General features: G+C 51.7%; 1 protein-coding gene across 1 annotated transcript in view; it reads left to right on the top strand.

Annotated features, from left to right (window-relative positions):
* Nucleotides 1-13,755, top strand: part of LOC131209392 (GATA-binding factor C) — a 69,264-nt gene extending 55,509 nt beyond the window's left edge. Inside the window, exons 5-8 of the mRNA XM_058202448.1 lie at nt 6,523-6,657; nt 11,725-11,908; nt 12,002-12,189; nt 13,732-13,755. Coding sequence (XP_058058431.1) covers nt 6,523-6,657; nt 11,725-11,908; nt 12,002-12,189; nt 13,732-13,755 — 531 coding nt within the window. The remainder of the gene's footprint in view (nt 1-6,522; nt 6,658-11,724; nt 11,909-12,001; nt 12,190-13,731) is intronic.
* The last annotated feature ends 10,602 nt before the right edge of the window (nt 13,756-24,357 follow it).

The raw sequence follows: 24,357 nt of genomic DNA, 5'->3' as shown, positions 1-24,357 counted from the left end.
AAATCTTTGCTGCCGAAGATCCGGCCGGCGTCGACTGATCACGGGATGAAATCACGGGAACGCTGGGATTGTGCGCTGTTAATAAGCAACTCCAGTTGGAGACTCCAACATTGCGAACTCCGTTTTAATCGTCACCATGCTCTTCGGCTGGGTCTATTGCTTTTGGGCACTCCAATTAACAGCTGTCTGTTCCGCAGTTAATCTGTTTGTTTCTAATCTCCATTGACTTTTTTTGTTTCTGTTCCGTCATGGAACTCCCTGGCCACTCGCTGATTTACATTTAATTGCTCCCAAGCCCAGAGGTGGAATCAACCACGACAAAACGAGCGACTCCCCGTGATAACTCTTCCCCAAAAAACGTTTCAATCAACTTCCGGGGGGGGGAGGTTCCGGACACTCGAAGCAACTCTAATGGCCTCGGAACTCGGTCGAACCGAAATTTACGGCGTGCCATAAATTGTGAAGGTGCGACTCCGGAGCAGTTCGCGTCCAGACGGGGTCAAGTCGGGGCACACAAGACACCAGGGCAGTTCCAATTTCAAGTAGCGCCTGCAGGAGTCTTTTTCGGTCACCGCCGCCCCCCTAGGCATCTCGCTAGGCAGCCCAGACAATGCGCCCAGAAGGTGTGCCCGCTGCGGAGTGGCCAGAGAATTTCATTAATAAAATACAACCGCCAACCGGTCGTGGCGGAACACGGCGGAACACGAGAAATGGTATGTCAAGAATTTTGACGTTTCGAAGACGTCTTCGTGGCCCGAGAGTGGGGTTTTGATTTTCTTTTATTGTTTCTGACCACACTCTGGGCCGCGGAGGAGTTTCCACCGCATAACAGCGGTGCTGGCCGTGGGTTGCGGTTGCGTGGCGTCAACAGTTTCGGTAGCCAGAACCGTTTGACTGCCCCCCGTCGGTCGACTGACCCCGGACAGGCTCAGCAGCTATCGGTTCCCGGTTCGTGGTTTTTTTTTGCGTCAAACGAAACCCCACCAAAAAAGCAACATATTCGTAGCAGGCCAGGCTTTATCGTGGGCCGTCCCGGGCGGGCCGGGCCTCTCTCTCTCCCTCCGTCTCTGTCAGCCACGGCCTACTACCATTACTTAGCGGCTCGCTGGCGCGTATCAATCAAAGAAAGCCGGGGAAATATTTCACTAATGGAAGCTGATTTATGTCCATCAACTGGGAGGCCAACATAAAAGGACGGCCCCTGCGTGGCGCACGGGCCCCCCGGGTCGGCAATAGAAGCAAGACCAAGAGGAAGCCGAAATCGTGTTTTGGTTTGGCACCGACAGTAGGCCTGCTGCGTCAACCACGGACCGGGGCGTTTATAGGAAAATAATTAAATCGAGCAGCGAGTCGATTGTCAAACGATTTATATGAACATTTTGGAGCAATTTGTTGGCGACTTGTGTTGAGCTGGGAATCGAATCTCCATTTTCCTTTTGGGCAGCGCGATCCATTCGGAGACAGTCGCGCGCCAGGACATCCATCAGGCCACTGTGTGCGTGTCGGCTTGGTGGTGGTTGTAGGGCATGCGCTGTATCAAGATACACTATATGGCCGGAACGATGCCTGGCTCCCGGAGGACGTTACGCAACACGGAGCGTCCTCGTCGTCGGCGGCAAGTTGTGGTTGGCCGGTTGGCGTAATATAGTCGCTTCACACCAACGCACTTGGTGGGGGGCGGGTGAAATAATTCAACCAAACAAATCGGAAGGGAGCGAAATAAGATAAACTTTCTGACAAGGAAGGTTTCGCCGTCGTCCTGTTCAGAGGTTCGTTTTTTTCCTTTCGGAGCACTCTCGAGTTCGGAAAGGAAAGAAAAGTTTTCCGAGCTGTCAAGGCGAAGGCACACATACAGCGACCGACCTCAGATTCCACAAACACATACACAGCAACTCCAGAAAGTTTCGTGTCCGACAGCAGAAGCAGCCTCCCGGGTGGGGTCCTGGCTGGATCCTGGCCTCTTATCTTGATGCTGCTGGGTGTGGAAATTGTTTGTTCTCCAAACATGTCTGCAGCATGAATAATTTATATCGTTAAGAAATCCCTTTTCCCGCGCCGCTAGAGGGAAAACTTTAGCCCACCCTGGGGCACCCGGTGAGCGAGAAGGACACCTCCCGAGAATCCTTTTGCGGATGGTAGGATGGTGTGCTGGTGGAGTCTTGCGGATTCTTCGGTCTGTGGGACGGCGTGCGGGGCAGGTCTCGGTTGTCTGCCCATTTTCCCGAAAGGTATCGTTGTTGGCGGTTGTCGGTCGAGATTGTCATCGTTATCTCGACAGACACATACACACGCACGTACAGGATAACGAGATGGAGGGATCCGTGCTTAAAATAATCTACGATACGATTTCATCCCCCCTCGGGACGGTTCTCCGACGCCTTAGGATTGCAGAGGGACCACGTCTGGGATCGTGTGTGCTGGATTTTTTTCTTCTTTCATTTGGGGTCTGTATCCGCCCTCCTTTATCTCTCATTCCTCAAGTGTCTGGAGCGCAGCCCGAGCCAGAAGAGCCTTTGGCTAGGATTGTCTTAGAATGGGGCGCTTAGGATTAAAGGACGTCGTCGTCGATGACGGTGAACAAAGAAAAGCCAAAGGGAAAATCCTTCTACCTCATTGGATTCACCACACACACACTGTGACGGTGGCAGGGTCGCATATCCTTGGGGCCAGAGATCGTATCGGACGGCCCACACGTAGCCCCCACTGAAACGAAACCCGACCCGGGTGCGGTGCGCATCTTCACGTACCAGTGACCCAGCTGTCAACTTTAATTGGTAGCTGATTCCGGGCGCCCGATAAGGAAGTTGTTTCGATTCTAATTTATAAACGCACACAGTCGGTCGCCGGAGGGCTGCGATCGTTATTTCGGTTTATGTCTCATTTCGTGCGCCCAAAAGTGGTTCCCTGGGTGGCGCCCCTTAATTTTCCGTCCGGCCACAGCAAGCACAACCGGAACCAACAAGTTGGTGGCCTTGCGGGCCCAAGACAGTAAACTTTGGTGGTACGCAATATAATTGTTTTCAGATATGCCCGTTCACCTCGCGCAAGGGTTGTGGCCGCGGGCGACAACTTCTTCCGACGACGGGGACGCCCGTAATCCTAATCTGCCCGTACCCGTACGTTAATGCTCGGGGGGGCTCGATTCGATTAATGCGCTCGATTAATTTCTCCGCAACACTTTCGCTGAAGGAACCGTTCGAAGGGACACCTGGGCGCTGGCTATGTGCTTGACTATTCCACCCGGCAACCTGCTGTACCTTCTTTTGGAGTTGACACTCACAATTCGCCAGGTCTTGTACCGAGGCAGTTGACACTTTTAATTAAAGCCGATTCCGCGGAAATCGATAGCCACGCCAGCCGCAGATAAAAACCAATTAATAACACCTTCGTTGACAGTCGTCGTCAGGGGGGGCTCACTCCGAAAACCGAAAAAAAGAGCAGCAACAACTTAACAACACCGGACACACCCGCGCTCGTATGCCCGGAATGGGTACACCGGAACCGGTTCCGCTTCAAAGTGTCGCCCGAAGTAGGACCAAAACAGAAAAAAAGCAACAAGAAATGAGCTCCACGAAGCGCGCGTGCTCGCGCCATGTCAGTTGCTTCATTTCGATTCATTTATTTTTATAAACTCCAGCTCATTCTTAGGTCCGGGGCGACCGCAGGTGACCCCTGCAGGTCCTCGGACGCGGGCAGCGAAACCCAAAACAACAATTACCGGATTGACGGATTGGAATCGGATTGGATCGGATTTTCTAATACCGGCCGAGTATGGTGGCCAGCACACAGGCACAGCCGCAGTCACGGGAGTGACATGCGTGAAATGGAACCACGGACAGCGCGCGCCCCCCGAAAGCACAATGCACGTTCGAGAGGTTATGGTTTTAATTGGGTTAATGTCAGTTTGACAGGTCCGCAGGCGCGCGCGCGCGCACACGCCTCGCCTGTATGTGTGCTTTTGATTTCCCCTTTGGGGCGTCTGGGGGGGGCTTTTCGGTGCCCCGACTTTTCGGAGTCGATGTCGGAGACGCAGGCAACACCGTCATCCATCTTTCGGGCAGAAGGTGGTAGTTTGTTTGTTACACGGTTCTACGGGGCTACAGAATTGATGAACTGCCCGTCCCGTCCCATCGTACGGCTCCATCATCCATTATTCAAAGTCATCCAAGCGTCGAAGGACCGTTCCGATGTTTGGCTTCTGGCGTCACCATGGCAACGGAGCATATGCCTCGCACGCACCAGAAGCTGTCAAAACCAGGCGCAGCAGGCGATGCAATGCACTTCCTGATCCGGTGAGCAAAACCGGAGAGTACAACTCTCTCTCTCTTTTGCTCGCTCTCTCACCGGTGATGAGATTTTCTCACCGCGCGAGTGAAAAGTAGGCGTGGAAATCGGCGCGCTCCGAACGGGTTAACTCCTACTGACTCGCTCTTTCACATCACGCTCACCATCTCTCTCGCTCTGACCGTTCGTCAGCCGTTGTCTGACGCCACCACCACCCACCACCATCGGGCCCCCCCCCCCCCCCCCCACCCCACCATTCGGTTCGATAAAAAATCATTCCCTTTTTTTGTCGGCTGTCGGTTTCCCTTTTGTGCGGGAAAATCTTTCGTGCCAAACCCCGGGCGGGGGGGCCAATGGGGGCACTTCCCCTCTGGCCACCTTCCCTCCTGTCGGTCTGTCGGCCCCCGCGCGCCGAGTGAAAATACAAAATGGATTTTATCGATTTTCCATCCACCGTGTGACTGGCCGCCCGGGCCGTGCAATCGGATTCGGACGTTTAATTTGGTTATAATTAATGTGGCGGCCACCAACAGGGTGTGGCGTGCGGGGCGGGAAATGCATCGGGGGGGTGCCCCCACCGGGAAAACAAATGACCGTAATGGGAATGCCATTACCGTCGTGGAATGCGTGTTACACCGGGGAATTCGGGACCCCGTGTGGGTGGCCCGTCCCGGCACGCATATCGATTCCGTGCGGTCACTTCGCAGGGGGGGTGGGGAGGGGGGATTGCATAAATAACGAACGTCACGGAAATGGGATTTACATTGAGCGTAATCAACCCAGCATTACGGGTCGGGCCGGGGGCCGCGTCCTTTCGGTTCACTTTCGCTTTCCCGGCGGCGGATCGTGTTTAATTTTCACGCCCGTACCTGGCGTGGAGGGTGTGGGGGGGGGGGGGCTGTCACCTGGCGCGGATCGAAACGGAGAGCCCGCCAAGCGCGCTTTAATAGATGAGGAGCGAAGCGAAACTCTTTAAGCTAAAGCGGCCAACGGGACTACAAACTTTACACCCCGACAGCTCGTTTGTCTTGCGCTTGCCACGCACGCGCAAGGGAAAACGACGGAAAATTAAGGTCCGCCATCTCGCGGGGGGTTCCCATCCATCATCCGTGGCCGCGGTTTCTGGCCGGGCGAAACGACGCACGAAATTGTTAATGAAATTCAACCACCAACTCCGGTGTGGCAGGGGCGAAATAGACGCGAAGCCCGCGCTAATGGTTCGTTGTGGGGAATTTATTAATCTGGCCCCCGGCGGGCGGGTCGGTCGGTCAGTTCGGCAACTCACACAAATGGAATCTTTCGCTCGGGTGTCGCTTTTAAATTGATTTCGGCCACCCGAAAGCTATCCATTATTAATTTTTCAACCGAAATTTTTCCTCACCCATAAAGTAACGCCAAAGCGAAACGGTTTCGGAACACCCGAGCGTCACTAAATGGCGCACGGAGAGTTTGGGGCTGTTTTTCTGCCGACTGTCAGCAAATCATATTTCACTGACTGAGGACTGAGACCCCCGAGTCACCTACCGAAAAAAAAAATGATGACCAACGAACCGATTTACGATCCATGGGTGTGTGCTGTGCTGCGTGTGTGCGTCACATTTCATTTGGAAGATGGCCTCAAACGCCTCAGCCCGCCACGGCCCGCTATGAACTCATTAAAATCCACCACAAACGGTAGCGGCAAGGACCGGCGCTTTGCGCGGCATAAAAACCGAGCCAATTCCGCTATTGACATTTCAATCTTTCTCCGCTCCGTAACCGACCGGCTGCTGGCTGCAACATTACACCGCCGTAGCCGCGGCCGATGCAATCGTTCAAGTAGATTGCACCTCCCGAGTGCTCCGGGGCCGCGGCAAAATTGGACACTGGGCCCACCGGTGGCTCCAAATCCGTCGGGCAGGTTGCGCAACCGGAAAGTTGATGGCCATCCGCGTAAGTGGCGAGAGCCCTCCCGCGGGGGCTGGTACCGGTTTTCGGTTCGGTTCGGTTCGTGGTGTGTGTGCAATAAATCACCTTCGCGACGCGTAATTGTTTTCCCGAGGTGATGCATTTCTGGTTTTTCCGGCCGGCCGTCCGCCCCCGGGGCGACCGGTGGAACGGTGCCGGGGTGTCCCGGATTTAATAAATGTCGCCGAACGGGCGCGCGTAATAGACGAACCTTCGACGCGGACGATAATGAACATGTTGCTGATGTATGATTACTAATTTCTGGTTTACGGTTCCTTCTCTTCCTTCCAGTCGCTTCAAAGTGCCGCCCGACGCGCGGGAACATCGTGCGCCAACTGCAAAACGACCACCACCACGCTGTGGCGAAGGAACCAGGGCGGCGAACCCGTTTGCAACGCTTGCGGGCTCTACTACAAGCTGCACAACGTAAGTACGCCCGGCCTCTCGATCTTCTCGATCCGATCGATCATAAATTACCAATCCGGCAACGCCGGCAATTGATCTCACCATCGTCGGCCCCGTGATCCGTGGTGGCGGTGTGGATTATCCGGTCGTTCGGTCCGGTGTCCATCCGGTGTCCAGCCCGTTGTTCGCGTCGGCAATAAAAGGGGGCTCAAGGGGCTATAATGACCCGAGCGGAGAGATCCTTCCGAAGGAGCTTATGCCGGCGTCCGCTCGGAAGCGATTAATATTCGACCAGCTCCGACGTGCGAACGGGATATCCGGGGCACGCCGAAAGGACGATTTGCCAGCGTGCAGCTCGACGAGAGTGTTAATGATGGCACGCTCGTTTCCGGGATGCTTCGAGAATCAGCTCCACGCAGAGTTCTCGATGGCCCTATCTCCCTTGAGAGACGCTTCTTCGGATTCGGTTTATCAAAAGTAAACAGAATTTAAAACATGCAAACACAACGAAAAAGAAATGGCTACAAACGAGTGGCGCGTGGAATCAAATATCATTCGACAGGAAATTAACTTTATCCTCTAATCAACCATCCACCAGCCACCGGAGGCTGCTGCTCCGGCGCACCCTCCGATGTGCGGCACAAGATAGCATCCTGGGTCACGGGCCACGGGTTTAAGAGGGTGGCTCAGGGCGAAAGAAACAGATTATAACACCGACTCGTGACCGACGGTGGCACGTGGCCGAAAAACTCGGCGTCACGAGTTGAGGGGCCCGGGCGCCCGGAAATGAGCCGTGGCAGGGCACGGAGCACGATGTGTGCGAGTGTGTGGATTCAATTCCGGTCGTCCCCCCGTCGTTGCTTCAAGGATTCGCTTCAAGGATAATCAATCTCGCCACGATCACGCGCGGCCTGGTCGCCGGGTTCCGGGATACGATAATAGAGTGTAAATGGTTTGGGAAGTGAGATAAGATTGATTTACTCGTGATTTTCGTCGCCAATTCGGGGAGGGCTTTTGCCGAGATTCTCCGAAGGATCTGCTTCCGTTTCGTGACGCGAGAGAGGGTGGAACTGGAATGAATACCAATCGCAGTGGAATAGGAATCAGTGAGGGCCTTCGGTTTCGGGAGGGCCACGGCTGGTACTTGATCTGGTAATTGACCGGGGCCCTGATTATGGTTCCCTTTCGGTAGCGGAACAATCGCGGAAGGGAATCGATTCCGGTTTCGGTCCCAGCTCGGACTGCGTCGCGTCACTTCGAACTGACACGGACCCGCCAAGGCAAACCCCAACTCCATCAGAAAGCCATCCATCTCGTGAAGACGAAACGAGCGAATTGTCAACCGCGTCTGGTCTTCTCACCAGCCTTGGGACGTCTTGGGAAACCCCGACCCAAAAGCCCAACACATAATGATGATACGCCACGGCCCGCCATGGCACGGAACGGCACGGCACGGCGTTCCAAACTGTCCGCGGCCACGGCCACCGGTTGAGTGACAGTTGAAAAGAGCGCGTCGGGAAGGCCGCGTCAAGCGTCGCCGGACCGCCGGGTTCCGAGGTACGCGAAGGCGGTGGCCGAGACGCCACTGCCACCTGCCAGCAGCGTCAACGTCGAGAAAATTGGACCAACGGTAGCCGCAAATGACCGCCAGCCCAGGGAGTGGATGAGTGGCGCTTTCCGCGCAATTATGGCCCCGGTGAAATCCGAAGGAAACCTGCTTTTCATTCATCGGCTGCCGGCCTTTTGGGGTGAAGCCAGTCAGTTGTCAGTGGTACGGCCCCAAAATGGCCCCAAAGCTTCGGCCGGCTGCAAAATGTTTATTAGAAAATTATAATTAATATTTAAAGCACCAACCAACCACCGGCGGCAGTGTGCCTGTGTTTGTGTCCCAACCCGGCCAACCGTCGGCGGGAGAGAATTCATTATTCTAATTTATGCAAAAATGACCACCGCCGCTGCCGCCGTGTGCAATGCCGGTCAGCGAACCGGTCAATGGCACCCTAGCGGTCAGCATAAACAACTGGAAAAGCTGCCCGGGAAAAACGGAAGGTGCGTGCGTGATAGCCAGCACCGGTCAGAATTTGATTCCAATACGAAAGACATTAACCAGCAACTTCGCTGTCTGTCTGCGGCGAAGAAAACGCGGAAACGAGCATTAAAAAATTAAAACTACATCAACTTCGAATCCACCGCTGTGTCTGGGTCGGTCAACCCCGAAAGGAGGACCGCCCGACACGATAACGGGAAAATGGCCCGGACGAGGGGAAACATGCCGGGGAAATGACGAAAGAGAGCAAACGGAGGATATTGAAATATGAGTCGCCCGGTGGGGCTACCTAGCGCAGCATAAATGAATTGTTATGACCATAATAATGGTCATTATCATTAAAATGTGTGGGTTTTTCGGACGAAGCGTCGTGGTTAACGCGCTGTTCTGTGAGAGATTTCAGAAATGGGCTATCATTTCCCCCTCAATCCCCCTACGCCGGGAAAATGCCGGGAAATTAAAAAACTCAACCCCCCCGGGCCGGCAAAAAAACGGTGGCATCGGTTTCCCGGCCTAGCCGATTCTGCCGTATCATCTGCCCTATCATCCGTGCATTTCGCGGGTGGGTTGCAATTTCAGCAACCCCCATTTCGTGGCACAATTGGCAACCGATAATAAGTGACGTGCGGGCGTTTTGTCGTCGCACGTCGCCTGATCGGGAATCGGGCGTGATCTTATCGCGAGCCACCCTTACCAGTGGCTGATGGTGGGGACGCAGATGTAATTAGCCGAGAGTAGGGAAGGAAAATCCTAAATTAATGGCCAATGCGATAAGCTGATCACGCCGTGGACACTCGCCGGCGACGGCCGCGATCTAATCGCGCGCCGTTACGTGCGCATTCGGTGTCCGATTTTTGGGTTCACAGATAACCACACCTTCGACGATTAGGGGTCTTCCCCACGAAGGTTTTGTACTTTTTCGTGGGTGACTCCCGTGCGAGATCGATCACTTTGGAGAGCGCGAGATGCGCGGTGTCTGATGCACGTCCCGATGCGTGGCCACAATGCACGTACACGGGAGCGGGATCCGTCATCCGTCGGTCGGGCTCTGGGGGCGTCGCTGATAATCTGCCGTAAATCCGGATCCGACGTCTGACAGCTGTCACGGTGGCGTTGATGACGCTCCACATCACCCCCCATTCTCAGGCCGTCGCGTGGCCGTAAGGTGCCGTATGGAAAGCGGAGCCCAGGAGTGACACATAGCGGGCGGCGATGGTGATCTCCCCCGGCGGCGATGGTGGTGGTCCCGCTTACGCTCCTGCGATGGGCCAAAAAACTAACCTTTTATTTGCACAAATAATTGTGACAGCAAAGAGTCCGGAATCCGGGACCCCCGACCAGCGGAGTGACTAAACAAACGGCAACCCAAGAGCCAATCCCGCAGTCGGCGGTCCTTTAAGTAATTGATATCCTTACGGAGTGCGGCCTCGTTGGGAAAAGGTCCCCGTTGGTCCTTGCTGGCAACAATGGCAACAACACGGCAAACACAGTTACGATTGCAGCTTGCATTGTGTCACCGGCGGCGGCGGCTTCGGCAGGATTTCCCGTGGCTTTCGATAAGTGGTTTCAATTCATTCGCCATTCGGCTAATTCGGCCTACCTGCATTCCTACCCAACCCTGCCGAAGGGACGGTGACCCTTGTTTCGGGTCACAGCAGCAGAGCGAGTGTCACGGGAGGATGCAATTCTGGGCAAGCCAATTTGACAATTGGCAGATACCAACGTCCCAACACGTCTCACCCGAAGAGAGAGAGAGAGACAGAGAGAGAGAGAGAGAGAAGACACGGAGACATGGGACCCGATTGACGATTGACGGTAGGCAGGAAATGAAGAATTGCGAAAGATTACGATCACAAAGCCCCGGCGACCGCCTTTCGCGAGCAAAACAGCTTCACCTGAGGCCGCCGCCCGGGGGCCGTCGGAACAAATATGTTGACCAGGATCCAGAACCCACCAGACGTCGTCCTACTGAAATCCGACCTCCGGAGGCCCGCCTTCAGGCGACCGACCGAGCGAGCCGCGCATTCGCGCATCAATTTCAAAATCACATCCCTCACAGATCGTTATCCTTATCGGGGCCGATCTTGTTTTGAGGTACCATTACGCATCGCAGGACCTCGCGCGCTGCAGGCCCTCGGCGCTTTAAATGTGCCGAAAATAAGCGCGCCGGCCGGGCCCCCGGGTTTGTAATTAAATAAATTTTTAATGATTCAATTTATCTTCGAAAAATCATCGGAACCATTTATCCCGTTTCGTCATCGCCACCGGGAGAAAGCGAGTGCCCCTCCACTGGTCGGCAAGTAATGAAGTTAGATGTAGCGTACGGAACGCCAATTAACGCGTTTAATAACTTTGCTCGATTTCGCCCGGCGACGGCGCTCGTCGGCTCCGTCGTCGTCGTCGTCGTTCCCGTCGCCGGTGGGTTATTTCGCCGGAATGCTGATTTGCATCAAGATTTATGCCCTCACGCACGCCCCAGCGACGCGCAGATTCGCATTCGATCCGCTTCTGTCGGGGCTACGCGATCGCACACGCAGCCTAATTAGGAACCACTGGGCTGGCTGGCTGACTGGCTGAATCAAGCCGATTGACTCCAAGATCCGGGCCGGGTTCCCAGAATCCGCGTCCAGAACCACCGCGGGCGGCGGCGGCACCACGGTCCAAATAGTAAATAGACATCACTTAACGCCACATTTAGCCCTACGACGGGTGGGGGGTCCACAGCATACGCCACGTCGTCGGGCCAAATCGAGCATAACCGCGGCGAGAATGAGGGGCACGTGCCGCGCGCGCACAGCTCCGTTGCGCCGCGCGCTAATCTTTGCGCGAGGATCTTCCGCGTGTTCCGCGCAACAAGCGTCAGGCAGAGTAAATGCAACGCGCAGCCCAGGAATGGAAACGCCAGCCGACCCGAAAAGTGCCGATTTAAATGTCGCCCATTTTTTAACGTTTTCTTTTCACTTTTCAACCAACAAACTGAGCATCATTTCATAAGTTTCCTTCTCTCTCTCTTTCTCTCTCTCTCTCTGTCTGTCCCGCAGGTTAATCGGCCGCTAACGATGAAGAAGGAGGGCATCCAAACGAGAAACCGCAAACTGTCGTCAAAGTCGAAGAAGAAGAAAGGCATCCCCGGCTCGTGTCTTCCGCTCGGCAGCCATCTCGGTGATCTGATGAAGCCGCTCGACCACAAACCCTCGTTCCCGGGCGGTTTTCCCGGCTCGATGGGTAAGTTCTCGTCCCCAGCCTTCGCGCCCATAGAGGCCCAGTCCGCGACATTAGCTAATGTAACCGGCTTCGGTTTTTCTCCCTTCTCAACAGGACAACACGGTCACCTGTCGGGGGGACTGCATCCGGCGCACACGCATATGCACGGTGGCTGGTACACGACCGGCATGGGGGCGCTCGGAACTTCCGGCGGACTGCAGAACGGCTTCGGAGGCGCCGGGTCGCTCGGCGGCGGCGTAGTGCCCCACTCGCAATCCTACCATCTAGGACTCAACTCGATGGTAAGTCTTTGGCGTTAACGCTTGATTCGTACAGTGGCCAGCGGAACAAAGTTAAAATTTGTGACTATTTTCTTTTAGGATTCGCTTTTTTAATGTTGAATGTTAGTTTGAGATTAGCAGAACGAAATCGAGACGATTAAAAGACGTTCTGCTTTAAGGTCCTAAATGGCATTTTGTTGTTACCTAAAGCGTTCGGTTTTTCGTATCTAATTCCTTCGTTTTACAACAAGCAACAGAGATTAACATTGTCTCTGTTGCAGCCCAAGAGCGATCTGCGATTATGATTGCCAGATAAGACAATCATTTATCACGCCAAACAAGAAACATGCGATAACTAATAATAGACTAATCGAAGACTAATCTTAAATGGTCGCATTTATGGGTTTTTCATGGTAAAATAACGAATAATTTTTTTTATATTCAATGAAACTAATAATACATTTATAGTCTTAACTAAAAGAACATTTTTATGCACCGAAAATATTCAACAAAAACTTCCATCAGGAGATTAAAAGACCCTTCTGTGCTTTCGGTCGGTCTAATGTCATCCTATCATCATAATCGCTCTAATGTCATCCGATGTAGACTGTATGGCCTTGTTTTACAAACTTTTCCGATAGTAAATAAGTTAATTTGAGAAGCCCTTATTCTGTGCAAACTTGCTCTGGGCTGGTGAATTATTGGCAAGACTCAACTACAGTTATGAAATTAAATTTTCGCTTGGCAATGTGGTCTGAGGACAGAGGAGTTTAGGTTTTTCCAATTTTGTATGGCTAAAAATTTTCATCTGCATCAATGATCCATAAGAAAAGAATGTAAATATGTTTTAAACCGTGTTTTGATTGGCTAAAATCAACTTTTCATACATAAACTGTTTTGCCTTGTTGAAAAACATTATAATTTAAATTTGAAAATATATGAGATAAGTAAAATCTCCAGGCCAGATTAAAAAGATGTGAGGAAAACGAAAAGAAGAGTTGCAAAGTGCGGGTTTCTGTGGTTCGTCTGAAGATCACCTGAATGCGTAATCTGGATTGATCGTGTTCAATGTGAAAGGCGACAATGCGGCATCAGGTTTTCTGCCAGATGAAAAAATGCCAGCAAACCCTAGGAAAGGAAGAAGATGGACATTTTTTCAATGAATCGTGAAAAGGAACTTCCGTTTTAGCCATAGTAGATCAACTGTAGGTCCCAAATATTTGGGGTCGAGTTGATGCACTGTTCGGGTTCGATCTGCTGTTATTCGAATAGGGAATCAATTGATGCAATGTAGACGAGTAATAACGGACGAATTGAGGATATTAACACAGAAGTTTATAGTTATTTGCCAACTGAGCTTTGCGGTGATATTTAATGCCCCTAGGTACCTCAATCACTCAAGCAGGCCTCAAGCCTAGTTCTACTGTTTAAGAACATTCAAAAAATAATTAAAAGTTAATAAAATGAACATTCTACTTGAGTGCTGCCGTTGTTATTGGACTTTTCTCACTAAAAGTTTTATTCATTGTTCCGTCCTTTCTTTCGGGATTTTCCCCTTCGCAGAGCTGGCGCTCGGAGTACACGTGATGGAGCACCGGCAACTTTAATACCAATCTGTTCGAGTTCAGCACCTCGCCGAAGCTTCAGCAGCAGCATCAACAGCAACAACAGCACCACCACCACCAGCACCAGCAACAACAACAGCATCAGCACCACCAGCAACAGCCGCAGCACCAGCTCCAGCACCAGCACCAGCTACAGCAACATCAGCTACAGCAGCAGCAGCAACAGCAATCGCCATCTTCGCCGACGTCGTCGCTGTCGTCGATAGCGAACGCGGCCTCCCTGCTGGAGCAGCACCACCTGGGCCTCCACCAGCTGCCCCTCGAGCACCACCTGGAGGCGTCGGCCGCCACCGCCACCCAGCTCCATCTGCACCACCAGCACCAGCTTCATCTGGCGGCGAGCGCAAGTCAAGTACAAATCTGAATTCCCGCGTGTCCGGCCTTCCCAGGAGCACCTCTCCGGGGGCTGCGTTTCTAGTCACCCGACAGGCACCCCCTCCCGCACAACCCCGTTTCTTCTGGTCCTTCCGGCGCATCTCGCCGACCCAACCCCCCTTCCCGGAACCAGGCCGAGCGCCTTCTGATGGAATTTAACCCTGCGAAACAGAGCAAACTAAAGGATACTTGCATACGAGGACGATCGTACCGACCGATCAGTATTATTGATGATTTTCAACCGAGCACCGGTACATCGGAAGTCAGGAAACCTCTTCCGGTTTCCGGTGCGCGCCAAGACAGCCGCCAGATAGAGACAGAGAGAGAGGACGAAAGTAAAACCCGAGCAAACGAATTTAACCCACTCGCCGTCGGTGGAAAATGGCCCGAAGGACAAACAAAACACGGGAAAGAACCGCAAGAAGTAGAAAAATCAGGAACTGGGGTGGAAAACCCTAGCGCGTTGTTTTTTGCTGTAGTAAGATTTAAAGTCGCGCGATAAATTACGCGATCGCGCGGCGCGCACACAGCCGGCAAAGTGGAGAGCATAAAAGCATTTGTTTTGTGTCGATTGTTTTTCCGTTCCCTGATGTGTTTGTTTGTTTTGTGGGTTGTGGCCACACGCTGGGAGACGGACACTACGCGGCGGAAGCGTTTGAATGGGAGCTGCATTCCCACCGGGATTGCACTTGGGGCGCATTGCGGCCGCAAGTAACAACTGAACGCAGCAGTAAAAGAAGCGGAAGTGATGTAAGAAAACAATTGATTACCAGCGAGCAAATAGCGCAACTAGCGCGTCTGTGGCAAATGGAAAGCTCTAGGGTTGATAGCAAAGACAGTGGACCGTTGCTGTTGCTGCTGTTTCCTCGCAGCAGTTCAGGAAGGCAACGGTGAACAATCGATGTTGTTTTTATAGCAACAACAAAACATGCTGGAAAATGCCGCTAATCGATCGATCGAACAGCAAACAGTTCAACGGATGATTTCAATCGGGAAACAGAAACTTGCCGCCGGACCAACTGCCAGAGGGCAAGGGCGACGCGCGAAACACACACGCGGAAGGATCGCGTACCTGTGTACGTGTGCATGTGTGAAAAGTGGAGAAAAGTGCAATTTTCTTAGTTTGAATTATTACACACGATTGGCTCGAGAGACACTGATCGGGGGCTTTAAGTTTTTGGCCGGCCCTCCGCAGGCGATGGCACTCCCGCCGGATCGTGCCCGAGAGCCCGTCTTCTGTAAGTTAGTATTATTTATTTATATTTCCTTATTTTACTGACTTATTAGTTTCACACTTGTTTCCTTCACAACACTTCACTTCACTGGTCCTGGTGCATATATTGCAATTTTAGGTTGAACCAAACCCACTTCCGTGTTTTGGGCGAGTTTTATGCAAACAAACGATAAATGAAAGTAGCGCAAAGAAAAGGACAAAAGAAAGAATGTGGAAAATAGAAACAAACGCAACAACAAACACAGAAGCAGATGCCATATAAATAAGTAGAGTGTAAAATTTATGATCGAACGGCGATCGGCGCGAAAGATGGACAAACAAACGAGGCGAGCAAACAAAACGACAACCTTACGAAACGTGGCGTGGATCGATCGAAGAACAGTTGCGGAAAGGTTTGTTTTTGCGCACCCATAAAACCATGCTGCGTGCGTGAGCCGGGCGTGCGTGCGGCGCATTGGAGCGTAACGAGCGTCAAACAAAAAGAAGCATCACCATGGGAAGTGTAAGAGAAATTGAGACAAACACAAAAACATGTTTAATATGTGTATGTAAATCAGGCTGGCGGCCCGCGGTGCGGGCGGTGCGAACCGAAGAGCTGGTAATCAGATGTGAAAGTGATCCTAACACTCACGGACCGGCACTAGGAGATGTGCGGCAAAAACGCATCCGGCGGAAAAGAAAAGTAATATTGAGTAGTACATAAGCTAAGGCCACAACAAAAAACTTTTAGCGCAAATTAATGTAAATACTAGAGCGGGGTAAGGATAACCGAAGTGTAAGAAATCAGTATAGGAACGGTGTAGAGGACGCGAAGCAGCTGAGCAGCTACGATGGTAAATGTTCATAAGCGCACATGGTAAAATCTACATTACACGATGTCTTTTGATGTGTTGACCTATACTATACAATAGTATTACTGTGTACTTTGTGGTAAGGATTGCGAGCACCGCACGAAAGGAGGTCCGCCGAACGAACAATGTTACAACCCGGTCCCCCGGAAACCGACCCAATCCCCGAGAGCCCCTTGGCGCGGATACCTTGCATACTTTCGAAACAGAAAAAAACCGAAACGGTCTCTATAAATATACAAATAGACGTACGGATACAAGTATAAATACTAAAATCAATGTGTAAATTATGATAAAAAGGTGAACAATAGAAACGGAGAAGCGAAGCGAGCGTTAAGATTAAAAGAGCGAGAGCGAGATCGAGGAGAGCGAGATCGAGAGAGAGAGAGAGAGAAAGGAAAAGACGCAAGACCCGTAGTTGATCGCGATCGTGTACCGAGTTCGGTTGTTGTTTGATGACGAAAAAGCTGACGTTGGCGCAAAACAAAGTATTGTAATAAATATCAAAAGAAAGAATGTAAAATCACGAAAAAATATTAATAAAAAAAATACAAATGTACAAAAAATATGTGACAAACCATGCGATAAACCAAACCAAACCAATTGCTTTCAACGTTCCGAAACCGGTTCCAATTTATGGCCCGGTGGCATCATTTCGGCGTCGTTAGAGGCTGATAATCTCGGGACAAATCGTAGCATCTCGTCGGAGCTATCACCGCAGTTCACCAGACCTATTTCCGTATTCCGATGGCCGAGCCCGATACGACCCGGTAATAGCCAGCGCGAGCGTATGTGCAACTATTTGCTGGCGATGCAACTGCACGCGTGGGCATCCTCTTGGCTGGCTGGCTTCCCTTGTGCAGTGAAGAGAGCAGATGAAATGAAAAGTCTTACCACCACCTGAACCAGGGATTCCGACAGCCGACCGGTTCCGCCGCCGTCGGTCGGTCTCACTGATCGTTAGGCAACGAAAAGGAAACGAAAATCCAAATATGCCCCGCCGGCCTTAGAGGCGGCCTTTGGAACACGAAAAATATATATCATAATTTGGCAGGTGCAGCGCTGTCGGCTGGCGCAGTCGATGCCCTGCGGCCCTACGCCGCACAGACGCACACGAAGCGAAGAGGAGGACCCAGCAAAGGGAGACTTCCGACTGCGGGACGGCTGTGTGCCCCTAAAGCCAGCTGATCCTGGAGCCTCGATCCGCGGAGCTGCGGCGACTGGAGGGGCTCTCGTAAAATCACGCAAAAACCGTTGGCCTCGTTCTGCGATTCGTCATCATTAGGTAACTGGCTGTTGAGGGCACGAGCCAACCGAGGGAAAGCAACAAGGTCCGGCCGCAGCCACAGTGTCTCTCGGCAGCCTTGACAGGTTACTTCACTGACCACGCCGTCTGCCGGGGCGAACACATTAACGGGCGACGCGCACGGTGGCGATTGGCCCCTGGGGTCGTTAGCAAGTCCGGCGCACGTCAACCTGCAATCGGATTCAGCCCGGTGTCCCGTGCGAGGCCCGGTGTTAGGGACAAAAATGGGGCAAAAAGCGCGCGCGCGCGCACGCGTGTTTGTCTGTCGCTTTTTTTTCTCTCTCTTCCCTGGAATCCTCGTGCGGTTTAAGGACCTCGCGCAGCTTGAGGACCCACTTCTCAAGCGTTAGCCCCGCTTTCGCCGTCCTGTTTTATTGCGCGTTCTCGCTCCTTCCCGGGCTGGCGGTCCCTAATTTATCATTTATTTTGTAACAAAAATTCATCAAATTTCTTTGGGTGCCGTAAATTTTCCAGCCAGAGAGGTGCACCTGCAGTCGGCGTACGGCAGGGGCACGAGTTATTACACAGGAAGTGAGGCCAATCGAACAGGGGCCACACATGGACAGCGGGTCTCCCGACGTGCCAGAACACGACACGATGTGATCAAAACATGCATTCTTTGGCGCGATTGTCGAGCTGTTTTAGTCCTTCGCGATGTGACAAGCGATGGGCGATGGGCCATTGGCCCTGCAGGATTCGATGCCAGTCTTATTTTTTTAATAAGCCGTACGATGTTGTCCCCCTATTTGAAGGCAGAAACATATGCATTCCATGAATCAAAAGGATGCCACTTGATAAGACATTAATTTAAGGATTTCCGTCGGTGCAATTTATAGGGCTGGTAGCGAAAGACATTGGAGAAGGATAAATCAAAGTGTTACTTTAACACCCTTAGCGTGAGGTTCGCGCCAAGAAACGGAGCAAAATTACAAGGTTAGGCGATAACTAATCAGCCGTGAAATAGCGCGCCTTGCCTGCCCTGCGATCGGATTGACCCTTTTTATTTTTCGCCCGTCCGCATCGCATCGCCGAATCGGTCGTGCTGACCCCTGTCCGAAGGAAATTGATTTCCAACCGTATCGCTGATTTGATTTTTACGATCGGATTTGCTCCGGAAAATGGGTTTCTCCGGCATCGGCACCGGACAGCCGGGGCCGTCCGAACTGGACCCTCGGGCTGTAAGATTAAGGCAGCAGGGATTAGGGAAGGACAGTCCATGGAAATTTCCCTTTTGGCCAGTGGCAATCTGGGAGCAGCGTGGAAGGAAAGTGTTCTCAATCAGTTCGAGGGAATATTATGATGAGAAAATCCGACGATTCGGGGCTTGGAAATTGTGAGAATATTTCTTTGGCTCAACTGCTAAGAAAAATGCGCCACAGAATCAGACGCGGGTTTCAATTTGGAAAACTGCGATTGAATCGATGTCTTCGAAGGATGCTGGCCTTATTTGTCTTCGCATCCTGGATAAACCATCCTACTGGAACTAGCGGCCACTAGAACTAGAAAAGCCGACTGAAATCGTCTTTGTCATCATCATTATCGCCAGCCCTCGACAGCCTCGACACCCCTTTTCGGGCCAATTTCGAGAGATCGCTATCCATCAACTCCGGGCCGACCACTTCTCGCAACGGCAGCTACTATCATCTTCAGCCGTGAAACTTCAAAGCTCTAGCTTCAGGACGCAGATCGCTCACCGGTGACACCGGTGCGTGGCTCAGCAGAGCCCATCCATCCCGCAAGACGTGGTCGGGAGCCACAGGCACAGGAGCCAAACAATATCGTTATCGCAACCCAAGTCAAGCGCAGGCCACCAGGACTCTTCCGCGTCGCTTGGCAGCGGCAGCACAACGGCACCCGCATCAACCGTTCATCAAAACGTCCGCACCGCCGAATCCGCCGGCCCACAGCCAAACACAATGCAGCACACAGGGTCAAACCACGCACGGCCGTGGCGGGCGGCCAGGGGGCGGTCCGTGCGTGCGTGCCCCGTGCCCGATACGCCGGCAGCTTGATTGAAAAAGAAAGCCGAAAAAAGGAACATAATAAAAAGACAATTTTCCACATGGATGGCCGGATGGCGGAGAGTTAAAAATCTGATTTTCCGCCGAGCTGACTCCGAGAGGGGGTTGATGGCTTCGCCGGATACAGGAAAGGATCCGGAAGGATCACCCGGGCCCCGGCACCAGGCGATTTACGGGCGAGCGACCGAGGAATGGTGGTTTCTAATCCTGTTTATCTTGCCGGTGGCCGGGCCAGTGCGCCCCGGGGCCGGAGAGTGATGATACCTTGATGTATGATGTTCGGGGAACGATGCTGCTGCTGATGATGATGATGATGAAGGTGATCATGGCGGATATGATACGAGATCACACAAGCGCATCGAAGTCGCACTCAGTGCCAGTCCGGGCCAAATGAGAGCGATAGTTTTCGGCTCTAAATGGAAGCCTGTGACCTAGCCAGGCGGAGCGACAGTTAATAAATCAACTAGCTAAGGCGAACGTGGTTAGTCGAAAAGGTGGAAATGACGTGTTTCGATGGTTGACACGAAGCGGAAGAGAAGCATAATCATAAGGAAACGGATCTGAGAACTGCCGTTTCTGAATTGATTTTCGTTTTAAATTGTTGCGCTAGGAGTTGGCTATAGTAAATATTAGAATTTATCAAGCAAAAAAGTTCGATAAAAGATATTCGCATTTTATTTCTACAGTTGTTCCGTTTGAGAATAGCTTTCATAAAATGTGAGGCGCAAGCTAAGCGTTTGTTAAACGCAGGACATTATTATAGATAAAGCATATTTTGCTACAAGATTGAGCAGAAATATTGGGGACGTAGAAATATAGATAATATTGCGTACAATAGGGTCTTTGACCGAATGCTTCGAACCGAATCGAATCAAATTAGCGAATCGTTTCTCAAATTATCATTTAGAAATAATTAAAATAGTTTGTATCGAAGCATAGATTCATTGAAAATGCTTCGTAATTAGCGAATGTTGGGGCTTTGCTGAGCAATCCAAAAAGATGCGCCGAATAGTGATGAGAGTTTCTTTTCAACGTATCAAAAATAGTGTCTTATTGGATCTTACACCCCTCAACAAGATCACGATTAACTAAAAGTATAATTTTGAAATATTCGTTAAATACTAACAATACCTATTAATACTATCAACGCAGTCTCTTGTCAGAAAAACTGTAGAAGTAAATGTGGATACCAAGAAGGTATTTGTTTTACTTTTGGTGATCGCCGTAAGGGTAAAAATGGTTACCGTAATTATGGTTTGTGTTTGTAAAGTGGTTTATGCTTCCCACATTGATAGCACCGGCACATTATTATCGGGTTCACTATGCAGAGCACCCAGATTGTTGCAGTGACAGGGAGTCAACGGATCTAGCGGTGATGTTCGCAGACATCGAACGCGGATACAACTGCCACTTAAGTTGTTTGTTATTGTCATTTGTTATATTTGTTATATTGTTATAGCATGAAGATTCACTCATCTCTTTTAGTGACTTTGTTGATTTATTCTTTATGTAGAATCCTTAATATTACAGTAAGCAGCAAGCAGAGCCGTATTAAGCACCAACTTGATGAAGTTGATGAACTGATCGAGTGGTCTGACGAACTGATGTCTTTGGCTTGAATTATTGGTTTGTCGATTTACATTTTATAATTGAAGTTGGTTCCCTTCGTGATAGTGTACTACAGTTCTGACATTATCTTGGTTATCGGATGATGTATTAAATTGGTGTGTCTTATCCGTAATATGGAAAGGATTCTTTGATGGTTAAGATTGGGTTGGTCGGCCCGTGCTATTGGTATGTCTGTGCCATTGTTTCTCCTAAGAATCGGTCTGCGAATTCGATATTATGTCCATCTGAGAAGACCTTTTTGGGGTGTGGGCATATGATTTGTGGACATTTTTTCGTCTGGCGCTGTTGCCACTAGAGAGTCAAACTATTCATTTTTTACGAGTGCTGTATTTGTTCAGTTTTCACAGTCTCGTGACTGTAAAACCGTGGAAGACAACCACTTCAAAGAATGGTTTGTGAGCTAAAAGCCACTGAAATACCAGTCACCGTTAATTAGCCATCGGTGCACCAGATTTCGCGATGAAAAAGCCGCCTTAGCCACTGCTAATATGCACTCTGCACCGCGCCACCCCTGCTAATAGATATTAATCGTTGCTCATTAGCAAAAGCTGCCCTTCTTCCGGCTGCCGGCTGGAAAAGCGGTTCCGGCACTCCAGGACCATTTTCCATTACTGCCCCACGCCGTTGCGCACACATGTTGTACGCACTCCACTGTACGGCCAAATCGACCCCAAAACTGTAAAAACCCGCAGAACGCAGAACGGGCCGGGAACGGGAACGGGCCATTTGCGTAACAAGTTTGCAAACAAACAAAATGCAAAACAAAAAACAACAACACGCACACAGGCTGGAGGCTTAACTTTAAGGTAAATCAAGCATAATTTACGGCACTGTGTCGAGGCCGAGGCCGGCGAAATTAATTCGATGCGCCCGGGCCCGGGCCGCTGATTATCGCCGCCTGATCTTTCTCGTAGGTGGTAAGCTAGATTACGCCAAGAGCTGCACACCGTCGGATGCAAATTTCTGGTTCTTCGTGCCCCGGCCCTAGGGACAGATGCAAACATTCGGCTCGACGTTCTGCGTTTCTTTGCTGCCACTTTGGCCGCCACTTTGGCCGCACTTTGTAGTGCACTAAACGAAAATTAAAGTCTATGGTAATTAGTGAAATAGAACGCAGCGCCGCGGGCCGCGGGCTCCCTGTGTGTGCAGCAAAACGGCAAACGACAGCCGGTGGGGCGCTGCAGGTCCCCGAGAGGTCAAGAGGGAAAACTGGGGAAAAACCGCGTAACCAACGCCGGCGACGGCGACGATGACGGGCTGAGTTCCAGCGGAGCGGAAAGATCGGGTCCCGGATAAGCGTTCGGTACATTCACCGAAACCCCTTGGACCGACCGCGCGCCCCATTACCGAGGTTTTCCCGAGGGGGCCGTGATGAGAAAACGGGGCCCAACGGCCGCGTCGGTTGGGTGTAATAAAAAAACGCACAAAAAATGGAACTAAAAATACCACTTGGACCGGAGCGCGATGCAGCCGGATGGCCGGAGACGAAGCCTTTCAACTATTCCGGAGGCGCTAGGGCATTCGCTTCCCTTCATCCGCGCCCGATTAGGGACGATCAGGGCGCACCGTGAAGGAGGTGATGCCTCTCGCCGCATAGCCGAAGGTGAGTGCGTTTGCATATGTTTCGCCGTTTTTTTTTTGCCGCTTCTTTTTCGTTTCACTGCGTTTGCGTCGGGCCGGGAGTTTATGTTTCTTTATGCTTTCTGCCCCGCTTACGCGCCCGACGTCGCATCAATGGGTCGCATAAAGAACGTGTGTGTCCGGGTCCGTGTGCCGGTGTGTGCAAGGCCCTTCGAGCCACAATCGTCTTCGGACCATCGCGGAAGACATGTGCGGTTTAACACATTCAAATTAGAAAACAAAACAACGGCCCCGTAACAACACACCGTGGCCGGGTCGCATGGGCACACGGGAGGTGAGTGAAAAATGAAACCCAAACCGGAGGAACGCAAGGGTCAGACCGTCAGCTTCGCTCTCTCTCTCTCTCTCTCTCTGTCTCTCTGTATGTCGGGCAGCATGACGTCCGCTGGCTACATATGTACGCAAACGTTGGAAAAATTTGTTCGTACATAAATTAAAATTATGCTCATTTGCAACGGCAACGTCTTGCCTGCCGACGGCGCTCCCCGCCCCGTTGGTTCGGATTCTTTTGGATGCCGCGGGAAACACGGAAAAAACTGGCGAAAACGTTTGCGAATTTGCGTAGCGGTCGCCATTTTGGTGCAACGGGTGTTTGCGGGGGGGGCAAACAAAAAACCCGACCCCGACGAAGCTCTAGGCGACGAACCCTAACGAATGGACGATGGGCGCTGACGACGCCACCCTTTTCGGGGGGAACTCGGGGAGGGCCGGTGTCTGAAGAAGGGAGCACCCAGTCAGCACGTCAGGGGCTCGGTTGAGAGTGGTCCGAAAATTTTCTGTCACCAGTCACGGTCACGCTCGGTGAACTCGACTAATTTCTGTGGTTCTGCCCTCCTAGACATGGGGCCTCGACGGACCCTAGCATTGTCGGTTTCCAAGGAACACACAGCGACGCGGGCCACGGCGACGCACAAACATGAAATTCCAATTTATGGCGATAATGCTTCTTTATTTACCAATTATTTATTTAAAATTAATTTTAATGAAGTCATAAAATTTACACTCCATGCATTAACCACGGTCGTCGGGATGGGATGGTGGGATGAGCATCGCGGCTGAAGCGCGGCCCGCACACCGTTACTATGCCCGGCGTGTCTCTCCGTCGGTCGGGCCTTCGGTCTTACAATCAAATCATAAAATGCTAAAACCGGGCTGCGGGCCAGGAAAGGTGCTGCAGCCGCTGCATATTGCATTATGCTGCGACCGGCGGAAATTGTCGAAATGTTCCGCCACACCACCCGGGCCACTCGGTGGGGTACCATAACCGGAAATTGTGTATCCCGCGGCGGCGGCGGTGGCGGCGGCGGTGACGACGGAATGCGTGTTGTGGTGGAAGGATTTGAATTCGACAGATGTTCGCTGGACGAAAGGTAACTTAAAACAATTAATAGGCCGCATGTTTCTAGCACCCCGTGGCTCGTGGCCACACATGGATGGTTGGTGCTAATGGAAGACAGGAAACAACGTTCGATAAGAGAGTGTTGGAGGAAGGATTGCTGTTGGTCAGTAG

The sequence above is a fragment of the Anopheles bellator genome, chromosome 2 (assembly GCF_943735745.2).
Source record: "Anopheles bellator chromosome 2, idAnoBellAS_SP24_06.2, whole genome shotgun sequence".
NCBI lineage: Eukaryota > Metazoa > Arthropoda > Insecta > Diptera > Culicidae > Anopheles > Anopheles bellator.
The sequence above is the reverse complement of the archived record's forward strand: the minus strand, read 5'-3'. Positions and strand labels throughout refer to the sequence as shown.